Consider the following 11356-nt stretch of genomic DNA (forward strand, 5'->3'; position numbering starts at 1 on the left):
CAGCTTCATGTCACACAGCCAACCAGTCACACTGTGGTCGGTTTATCTGTCCTTTTTAGTTTGGGGGTTTTTTAGTTTTGTACTGGAAATCGAACTCAGGACTTTGTGCTTGGCAGGCAGGTGCTTATGCCGCTGAGCTGAGCCCCCAACCCTGTTTGTCCTTTTGATCTGTGGGAGTGTTTTTTGTGTCTTACCTACCTGATCAATGTTTTTTAAAAATTGGACTCTTTGGGTGGGGGCTTTAGCTCAGTGGTGTAAGCACCTGCCTGGCAAGCGTGAGGTCATGAGTTCGATTCCTGGTGCCAAAAAAAAAAAAAAATCGGACTTTTCTGTAGATCAACATTTCAGTGAGGGTGTCTTACCACTTTAAAGGTATTCAGCAATCCTAAATAACATCATTTTCCACACCGGCCCCATTTTATTTAGCTTAAAAGACAGAAGTTCTTACCCATGATCCTTGGGCATTGTGTTTGTTTAGCATGAATAATCTTTTTTTAAAAAATGTAGTTTGGGGCTGGGGATTTAGCTCAGCGGCATAAGCGCCTGCCTTGCAAGCAGGCAGTCGTGAGTTTGATCCCCGGTACCGATAAAAAAGAAAAAGACAAAAATAAAAAAATGTGGTTTGTTTAAATTTTGAAGTTCTTTGTCTAGGAAAGTGAATTGTTCACATTTTGAAACTCTAAAAATAAAACACTGGCGAGGTGATTGCCAAAACAATGGTATCAATCAGAAATGCTTTCTGAATCATTTCTAAATGAGCATTAATTACCTAGCCAGATCGCAGTTACTAGGCACTCGTTGTAAGCTAATTAACAGCAGTATCAAGAAATTTAAGGAATAAAATCCTTGAAAAAAAAACCCACCTCGTTTTCTAATGAGTTGAGAGGATCTGTGTTCCTCCCATGTCAGATGCAGAGTAAATGATTACATCTTATCATAAAGCTTGAAAGCTTTCATGGAGAATATCACTATCTTAGTGTACCCTTCCTCCCAATCAGATCCTATGAATCATGTGTTGTGTTATTTTAGATTGACTTAGAAACAAGCGTGCTTAATTGCCATGGAGCTGGCTGAGCCCCAGTTCGCTAAGATAGTTTCCTGCAGATTTCCAATAAATCCGTTAAAGAACCTGGGTTGCTTGTGGAGCAGTGATTTTTTTTCAGGCTCGGAATGCAGGTGGAGGCGTGAGGGAAGGTCCTGGAAGCCTCACTTGTGGATCTGCCTGTCCAGGTTCAGCGGTGTTAATTTCAGACGTGTTTAGATTTTGCTGGATTCCTTTATCCTTATTTTAAAAGCTTTGCTGTTTATTTCACAAGCAAACTATCGCACAATTAACAGTGTAACAGATCAGCATGTCGGTGTAACATCTGAGCGACTTAATAAACTTTCAAGGTCACTGTAACTTCTGGATACAAACTGTTAAATAATTTAGTGCCTCTTTTTCAACAGATGTGAATTATTAAAAAGAAAATGGCCCAACAGAGCCCAGCATTTCCTTCTCTTGTCACTGAAGAAAGATATAATATAAGGAAAATATGCATCAAAGGTACATTTTTCCTTTCCGCTGACCGTATGGGAACGGCAGTGGGAGTGAGGGTTGGCTGGTACCAGACCCCTGAAGAGTTTTGTTCAAAGGCAAGGGAGGTATGACTGTGTGCCCTTTCTTGGCTTCCGACTAATACTGAATTGTGGAACTGGGGTGATCACTGGAATTGGAGAGTTCTTGGGAGCCTGACCTCGGGCTTGAACTCAGTGGGGCTCTGGAAGCCTGGCGAACCCTCCAAACTTGGTTGAACATGTCCCCGTTAACCCTCCTAAATCTGAAGTTGCAAATAGGTGCCTGCAGGACAAAATTGTCTCACAAAAGTGCCTCACACAGAGGACAAGACCTTTGATGGGTCTGTGGCTTTTAAAACTAAGACAGTTTCCATGGGAATCTAAATTCTGGCTGTTCGGAAATATCAGATGATTTGGAAAAGCAGACCAGATTTGTGGTTGGTCACTGGTGGGTACAGCAGAATCACAGCCCTAGGGGCTGGGAAGAGACCCTGCTGGGTCCCCACAGTCATTTCCCTGGCTTTGTGCACTGGGGGCTCTGGTCACTGTGTCACCTGCCAGGCTCTCTGGGCATCTGATGTGTAACCACTGCTTCAGGGGGAAGCAGAGGGGAGAGCCTGTCAGACTTTGCCGGCTTGATCTTAACATCTCAGCTGGTGCTCTGGGCATGTCTGGTTCCCAATTCTGCCAGCCTCCGGCTAGTAGAGGTTACAGAACTGCTTCCAGCAGGCTGGCCTGTGGGTGCACCCCTGGGTATATCTATGTGCCTCCCCAGGAGGTCACTTGGGGGAAGAATCCCCGGCTCAGGCCCCACGTAGCTGGCAGGGACAGACAGATGCGTCTGCTTCTCTGGGAAGTCTTGCATCTGGATGTGAAATAATTCTCCTGCCAAGGTGCAAACCCTTGGTAACTCGGTCCCTTCTGCAGGCGGGTTCGAACCATGCCCCGCCACAGCCAGTCTCTGAGCATGGCCCCCTACTCCTCTGTGAGCCTGGTGGAGCAGCTGGAGGACCGCATCCTCTGCCACGAGAAGACCACGGCCGCGCTGGTGGAGCATGCCTTCCGCATCAAGGACGACATTGTTAACAGCTTGCAGAAGATGCAGAACAAAGGGGGTGGGGACCGGCTGGCCAGGCTGTTCCTGGAGGAGCACATCCGGAACATAACTGCCATCGTGAAGCAGCTGAACAGAGACATCGAGGTAAGGGGTGTGCCCGGGGTGGCCCCACCAGTTCCCCAAGTGGCCTGGCCTGCCATGCTTACTGATGCCCAGGAACAGCTTGTACCAGTACCTTGCGTGGACGCCAGGGTTTGACAGTAGTTCCCCACGCAACGAGGCTTGTGTTTATGCTGAGTGCACCTTGCTGGTCATTGCATCCCCATGGTGTGGCTGGCTTTCCATGGAGAGAGCAGGAACCAGGCACAAAGTGTGCTTGGAAACCCCTTTGCATCTTCTTTGAAGACAGCTATTAAATCAGTACTCAGCTGGCCTCTGCTGCCCCAGATGAAAGGTATCCAGGCCATTACCTAGGAGTCAGTTTGTTACTCGGGTGTTACTCTGGTATTTGAATTGCTTCTCACACTTTTCTTTATTGCTGTTTTGCTTTGTAATGGACCCAGTAAAAGGCTGCTGTTATCTGAGGTAGCATAGTCCTAGAGCTGATAAATTTACTGCTGTTATTTGAACAATCACAGGATCCACACAGTTTAGGTCAGAAAGTTTGAGCTTGCCTGGGGCTTTTTGTGGAAGTATCAAATAATAAATAAATAAATAATGCCCAGAATAAAGATGGGCTTTATTTCCAGTCATGGGGTTGCGTCTTAATTATGCTCCCTGACATGAGATCCTTTCTTTTTTATTAAGCCAGGTTTGTATTTTTAAAACTGCCTTATTGAGAGATAATTTAAGTACCACAATAATTCTCCAATTGTAGGTATATGATGAAGTGACTTCCCGTAGATTTATAGAGTTGTACAACCATCAACACAGTTCCATTTTAGGACTGTGCAGTCACCCTCTAAAACTCACACAAGTCCTGCTTCCACCCTGCCGCTCATCTTATTTTGTATCTTTGTAAATTTGTCTCTTCTGGGCAGCCCAGACAGGACTTCCTGTTTCACTCTGTAGCCTGTGCAGCCTGGCTTCTGCTTTCTCTGTGAATTTGCATTTTATGATGAATTCATGTAAGTGCCGTCACACAATATTTGTCATTTTGTACTGGCTTACTTTACTAGGCACAGCGCTTTCAAAATTCACCCATGGTAGCTGGGCCCAGTGGTGCATGCCTGTAATCCCAGCACTCAGGAGGCTGAGGCAAGAGGATCCTTGCAAGTTCAAGACCAGCCTGGGCTATAAAGTGAGCTCAAGGCCAGCTTGAACTGTATAGTGAGACCCTGTCTCATAAAGTCAAAAAAAAAATTTCTGCATGTTGTGGTGTGTATTAGAATCATTTTGAAGTTGGATTAATTGCGTTATTTGCCTTACCATTCAGAACTGCTACCAATTTATTATATAGGTTAGATCAAGTCCTTATAAGGTACGTGATTTACAGGTATTTTCTCCTGTTCTGCAGCTATATTTTCATTTCCCTAATGGTGTTCTTTCAAGTATAGACTTTTCCTTCCTTCCTTCTCTCCTTTTTTCCTACCCTCACTCTGATACTGGGGATTGAACTAGAGCCTCACACATGCTAGGCAAGTGTAATATCTCTCAGCTCCACCCCTGGCCCTCTTTTAAATTTTAATTTTGAGACAGGGTCTCAATAAATTGGCCAGGCTGGGCTCAAATTTGTGTTATTCCCACCTCAGCCTCCCAAGCAGCTGGGATTACAGGCTTGCACCTCCACACCCAGCACAAACATATTTTCCTACACATTTTTGGGACAGTTTAGAATGCAGTGGGTTTTAAAGCAATTGTAGCTCTGCTGTTTTTCTAGCATCTGAAACGCATCTCATGTAATGATTATTCTTGCCGTACTAGACAGCACCCTTCCATTTCTACATGTGTTTAGAGTATGTGAATTTTGCAAATGAGATGAAATGAGTGGAAACACTGCAAAGAAGGAAAACTGAATAAAATCTAATTTTGGCAAAAAAATTACTTCACATAATTGAGTGTTTACTTTTTTATAACTGGTCACAGCCACATATATTAAAATAGTAGTCAGGAAGTTTAGAAACTTCAGACTTCCCTATGGAATACTGATGATACGGACTCTGATATAACACTAAGCATGTCTACCCAAACATAAGGACACTTGATGAGACAGAAAGCTCACCCCACAGCCAGAATCCATCAGCATGAATCGTGGTTGTCTTGCTGTGGGCTGCCAGGACAAGTTACCATGGACTGTGCGGCTAAAATGACAGAAATTTCCACAGTTCTACTGGCCGGGGAGGCTGCCTGGTTTGTAGACTGCTGGCCTCTTGCATCCTTGCATGGAGAGAATACAGAGCAGAAGCCGGCTCTCTGGTCTCCTCACTAGAGGCACTGACCATGGTCCTGAGGGCTCCACCCTCCTGACCTAAATAAAACCTTCCCAAAGGCCCTGCCCCCCAACACCATCGAGGGGGGAGTTGGCATTGCAACATTTAGGTTTTAGGGGTGCATGTACATTTAACCCCTAATGGTGGTGCACAGTGAAAATGTAAAAGTACTTAAAGGAAGTCTTTATCAATAATGTAAAAATTGGGGAGGTAAATGTTATACAAAAGGTGAGAGTTGCATATTTAAAGCAAGAGGTGTGAAGATATTCAAATTGTACTTAGTATGAAAGGTGTATTTTTTTGTTGTTATCTGTAGATTGTTAATAAATTCTGCAATGAATACCTGGATTTTTTTTTTTTTTTTTTTTTTTTGCCATACTGTGGCTGGAACCCAGGGTCTTTGCACTGAACTACCCCCAGGCCTCCTTTTTTAAATTTTTGAGACAGTCTTACTAAGTCATAGAATTGTGCAGGCTGGGCTCCAATTTGAGATCCTCTTGCCTCAGTCTCCCGTGATGATGGGATTACAGACAAGGGTACCAAGCCCATTGAGATTTTTCTTACTGATTTATACTTGTTTTTCATTCACGAAGTAAAACTTGGAACCTGCTCAGGTGAAGACAGGTGCCTCTGTGTGCTAGCATGCAGTCAGCACTGACCAAGTTTGGCTGGGCAGCTCTACTGTTTGACCAGATCCCGGCCCATTAGCAATTTGCTTTGATATGGAGTATGTCATTCATAACTGATTCCTCATAAGCTTTCCATAGGTTATCCTCATTATACATTTAGAGGAGGTGATAGAGTCAGCTGTGAATTATGCATGTCTGGTTTAACCAGTTACCACTTCCTGGACCCCAGGCTGTGCTTAGTGATCCTGACCCTTTTGCCAGTTGAGTTGAGGGCTAGGGGAAGTGGTGTGAAGCCCCCAGGTTCGCTCAGGGCTCTGGCTTTGGAGACTTGGGCAGTGGACTCTGCCACCTGGCTGCTTGGAACCTGCAGGTGGACCCTGGCTGCCATGTGCTGGGATTTCAGTGTCCTGCCGGCTTGGGGCATCAGCTTTGACTAGGTGTGTTATGGGGAATGCGGCCAGCTTTTGTCTGAGTAGATGAAATAATTGGCAAGTGGACTACAGAAGGGTTCTCAGCACACAAGTGGCGTGTGGAGCTTTAGGAAGACATCAGAAAGTGGACAGAGGAGCTAAATTCAGCAATGAAGGATTGCCTGGCTTGTGTGAGGCCAGGAGTTCAATCCCAGCACTGCAAAAAACCACATCAAGCCAGGCATGGTGGTGCATTCCTGTAATCCCAGCACTCAGGAGGGAGGCTGAGGCAGGAGGATCGATGCAAGTTTGAGACCAGCCTGGACTACAAAGTGAGCTAGTTTAATGCCAGCCTGAACTGCATAGAGAGACCCTGTCTCAAAAAGACAAAACAAACAAAAACACCAAATCAAAGTAAGAAGCAGTAAGCACAAAAATGCACAGACAAGGTTGTGAGTATGGAGTAGGGCTGGACAGACAAGAACTTGCTTTAGTATGTACCCAGCAGGCCAAAGAGGAGAGGGTGTTTTGATTGTTGGACTTCATGTATTTCACCTGGAAATGAAATTTCTGCCTGCAGCTGGGATCTGGGCCATTGTTCACACACACACACACACACACACACACACACACACACACACACACACACATACACGCACACATGCATGCATGCGCACACACGCACACACATACCCTTGGCCAGAGAGAATTGGTGATGAGCATCCAGATTCGTTTTGTTTACTCACTGGACTTGACACCAGCCAGAGAGGAAGAGAGAGCAGATTTGCTGTAATCTGAGTATCCATTCCATTCTCTTTGCATGAATGGCCTTTGTTTTGTTTGGTTTGGTTTTGTTTGCAGAGCTGGGCTTTGAACCCTGGGCCTTCTGCACTGAGCTGCATCCCCACCCCTTTTCTTGTTTTTATTTTGAGACAGGGTCTCTACATTGCTGAACTGGTCAGGCTGTTCTTGAATTGGCAGTCCTCCTGCCTCAGTTTCCCAGAGTGCTGGGATTAGAGGCGTGTGCCTCCACACCCAGCAGGCCGGCAGAAGTTTTTGTGTGAATGAACTGGCATGCTGGCTTTTTGCCGCGTCTAAGCTCCTCCTTGAGGACCAGGTGAGATGTCACCAGCTTCCTATCATCAGCCTTCCCGGCACCTCCTTCTGCGCACCTTGAGGGGGGAAGACCCTTAAAGATAGAACAAGGGAAAGGAAGGGCAGGCATGCACACCCGCCCCCTCGACGTGGGCGGGTGTGATTACAGGACGTCCCTGCTGTGTGGGGCTCCTGCCCCGCCACAGGCTTGCTCCTTGAAGGCACCCTGGGCTCTGGGTTCTGCAGGCTAAAGCAACCCCTTGACCTGACATAGTGGAGAACTGACTGACTTAACGCTCTGACCTTTCTTTTTTGACTGGAGATTGAACTCATGACCTCGAGTTTCCAGGCAGGTGCTTATGCTGCTGAGCTAAATCCTCAGCCCCACTTTGACCTATCTTAAATCCGTGCTTCCTGATGATGCACTGTTCCAAAGCAACAGGTTAGGGCCAGTCCCCGCCTTTCTGGAGACGTGTTTGTCCAAGGCCCCTTCCCCATCCTGCCTTCCCTCTCTTCCTTCTCAGGACTGAGGACGGGGTGTTGAGCTCATATGATTCTTTTCTGGATTCTTCAGAGCACTTTTAATGCAATGCTTGCTTCATCTGCATAAGGGTTCTGGAAGGTCAAGGGACTTTTCTTCTTCATAAGCTTTCAAATAACACTTTTTTCTGGTTATAAAATTAATGTTTTATACCACCATCCCACTCTAAAAGAGAAGCAAAACACTAATATTCATATATAGATATATATATATATTTTTTTTAAAACAGGGTCTACTATGCAGTTCAGGCTAGGTTTGAACTCGCTTTGTAGCTCAGGCTGGCCTTGAACTCACAGCGATCCTCCTGCCTCAGCCTCCTGAGTGCTGGGATTACACCAGCACTACAAGGAATGCACCACCATGCTTGGCACATTCTTGTAGTTGATAAGGACCATAGTGTACAGGTGGAATCACAGTGTGCTTGGCAGCCTCTTTTTTTCTTTTTTTTATTTTTTTGGTGTATACCAGGAATCGAACTCAGGACCTTGTGCTTTCCAGGCAGGCACTTATGCCACTGCATTATATCCATGGCTATCTTCTCCTTTTGCACAGTATTCAGTTGTACATGTTTTCTCTTGCTTTTAAAAGCCCTCATGAGCATCCTAGCATTTGTATAACAGTGCACCTTGTGAAACACTCCCCATATGTCCAACATTATGAAGATATCTTTGTGCATACATGTTTTGACATTTTTCTTATTTTTTCTTTCTTTCTTTTCTTTCTTTTTTTTTTTTTATCAGTACCAGGGATCGAACTCATAACCGCCTACTTGCAAGGCAGGAGCTTATGCCATTGAGCTAAATCCCCAGCCCCCTTATTTTTTCTTTCTAATGATCTGTAAGAACTACAGTTCTTGGATGAAAAGTTATAAAGATTCTGGGATTTTACTATGTCGTGTTCCAGAGAAATTGTTTCAGGAACCACCAACTGTGTTTTTTGCTTTTTGTTGTACTTTCTAGTATTACAAATCAAAAACACTTTCTTCTTTAATAAGCAAAGATAGGATTTTTTAAAATGGACTTGGGGCGGGGATGTATGTAGCTCAGTGAAAAAGCACGTAATTAATGTGCACAAGACATTGCGTTTAATGCTCAGTACTACGAGAAATTTTAAAAATTAACTAAACTAAAATAAGTACACATCAGAAATAGATTTTATGTGTTTTGAGCAGTTTTAAATTCACAGCAAAGTGGAGCCGGAGATAGGCAGAGCTCTCACACAGCCCTGGGAGCTGGCTCCAGCCTCCTCTCCCGCCAGAGCGAGCCAGAGCGAGACGTGGGCAACTTTCTTGCCTCAGCCTCCTGAGGGTGGGAGGTCAGGCAGGCACCACCACTCCCAGCCTCACATGGGTCTCTTTTAAAGTACCATTCTACATACATCCCCGCCCCAAGAGCAAACACGTCTCTGGTGCTTTCCCTGCTAGGACCTACAGAAGGCACAGGACAGGAAGCTCACCCCTTGCCCAGTGGGCCCAGAGGCTGGGAGAGAAGAAAGGCGGCAGCCCAGGAAGCTGAGCAGCAGGGGCCCTGTAAACAGACAGGTCCACACTTTTGGGAGGTTCTGCGCCACCGCAATGCCTTCCTGGAATTGGTTTTGAGAAACCAGTAGGTGAATCCTATCAGTTCAATGCCCTCTAGACAATGCAGACCCCCCCCCCCCCAGGCCATGGGCAGCAGGGGAGGAATGGAAGCCCCTCCAGGGCGAGGTGGGACCCTCGGGCTTGGGCAAGACTTATGGGGAGGAAAGAAAGAGGGAGAAGATGGATTGGAAAGCCTCGCAACCAGGCGCAGTCTGACAAAACCCCTGAATTCTGACATTGAAGAAAACATTCTTCACAGCTGCTAAGCACCGACAGCCGAGGTCATAGAGGAAGAGCCGAGCTGCCGAGCTTCCCGACTGCCCGGAAGGTCAGGGGGAGGAAAGGCCTGGGGCCAAGCGCTGGGCTTCTGGTCTGCACATCCCTTGCCCTGGCGGGAGAGGAAGTCTTCCCTTGGGGCCTTGTTGGACCACTCAGCTGGGAAGAGGACTCTGACCAAAATGCTAGACAGAGACAAATGAGAGGGAAACATTCCAGGGAGTTAATGAATGGTACTTTAAAAGAGACCCATGTGAGGCTGGGTGTGGTGGTGGCTGCCTGACCTCCCAGCCTCAGGAGGCTGAGGCAAGAAAGTTGCCCATAAATTCAAGACCAGCCTGGGATACATAAACAAGTTCTAGGCCAGCCTGAACTACTCAGCGCAACCCTGGCTCAAAAAGACAAAAAGCAAAACAAAACATTACAAAAAACCCTATGTGATTTTGTGCAAATAGCTATTGTAAATACCCAGACCAAAAGAACCAAAAATCACTGAAACATAACATTCTGTAGACAGAGTTCTTTTTTTAAAATTTAATTTTTTTTTAATTTTAAAGAGAATAACAGAACAAAGCTAATCAGCATAAAACAATGCCATCAGCACGGGATTTCAAAACAATGCAGACAGAGTTCTAATTCTAGCCCAGCTATCACTGCTAGGATTATTTCCAAAAGATGAAAAATATTTCCAAAAGATGAGAAGTATAAAATAAAAAGCGGCCTTTATTCTGAGAACATGGAGAGAGATGACTGGCTCCCCCACCGCTGGCTTCTGGCGATCTCTCCCCGGACACATGGGGTAGGGGCATGTAAATAGCCTCTGTTTGGGGTGGAACCTAAGGCTTAGGGATGCACAGGTAGCCCATTGGTCCTAGGTTTGGCGCCATATGTAAATTTCCAGGGGCGGGGAAGATGACGTCACAGGTAACTTCCTAGGGGCAGGGGAGATAGGGGCTTCCTGCTTCCGGTTGACGCTTTCCTGGCTACAGTGTCCTGTCTGGGCCAAAACCCTTTCAATCACCCATAACTTTTTTTTTTTTTTTTAATCAGTACTAGGGATCGAACTCATGACCACGCGCTATGCCGCTGAGCTAAATCCCCAGCCCAGCCCCACTATCAAAGCCTAGGTCCTGGGGGCAGAGAGCAAAGCAGGTCCCCTCCCCGCAGGCTTCAAGGATTGAATGGTGGAGGGGGTGCCCCCTCCTGTTTGGCAGCAGATAGGAGGCTGAGGCAGGCAAGTTTGAGGGTAGCCTAAACAATTTAGTGACTTAAAGAGACCCTGTCTCAAATAAAACTAAGGGATAGGGGTGTAGCTCGATGTGGAGGCCTTGGGTTCAGGAACCATGAAGGTGCTCCTGGGGGTGGGGCTGCACAAGGACGGAGCCTGGGTGGCCGCTCAGGGGACAGCAGAGGTGGCCAGGCCTCCTCAGGCAGCAGGGGAGACGGCGTCCCTCACGCCAGGCTCAGCAAGGCCGAGAGGGTGGGAACAGCAGTGAAGCAACCCCCATTGAGGACACAAAGTGAGACCCAGGACTCTTGCAGGCACAGAGTAGCACAGGGTCTCAGTGGAGAGCGTCTCCTGCAGGGCCGGGTGCCAAGGGTTCGAATCCCAGCTCTGCCGCCTAATAACCACGCAGCTGGTCGCAAGATTGAGAGAGTTAATACTTACAGCGCACTGACCCTGCCTAGCGTGTGGTCACCCAAGTGGTGACCACAAAGCGGGCTTTGCCTCATTATTTCTAAACTGCAGCAGCGATGTTAACATCAGGGAAGCACTAGGTAG

At 46.6% G+C, this 11356-nt stretch overlaps 1 protein-coding gene across 6 annotated transcripts in view; it reads left to right on the forward strand.

Annotated features, from left to right (window-relative positions):
- Fam81a (family with sequence similarity 81 member A) overlaps window positions 1-11356 on the forward strand; it is a 44880-nt gene that overhangs the window by 17307 nt on the left and 16217 nt on the right. For all 6 annotated transcript variants that reach the window (XM_063243602.1, XM_063243603.1, XM_063243604.1 and 3 more), the window contains exons 2-3: window positions 1450-1546; window positions 2485-2758. In XM_063243602.1, coding sequence (XP_063099672.1) covers window positions 1536-1546; window positions 2485-2758 — 285 coding nt within the window. In that variant the 5' untranslated portion in view covers window positions 1450-1535. The remainder of the gene's footprint in view (window positions 1-1449; window positions 1547-2484; window positions 2759-11356) is intronic.

This window comes from Cavia porcellus, unplaced genomic scaffold (assembly GCF_034190915.1).
Source record: "Cavia porcellus strain 051 isolate PalLab524CR breed Dunkin Hartley unplaced genomic scaffold, mCavPor4.1 scaffold_38, whole genome shotgun sequence".
In the NCBI taxonomy this organism is placed as follows: Eukaryota; Metazoa; Chordata; class Mammalia; order Rodentia; family Caviidae; genus Cavia; species Cavia porcellus.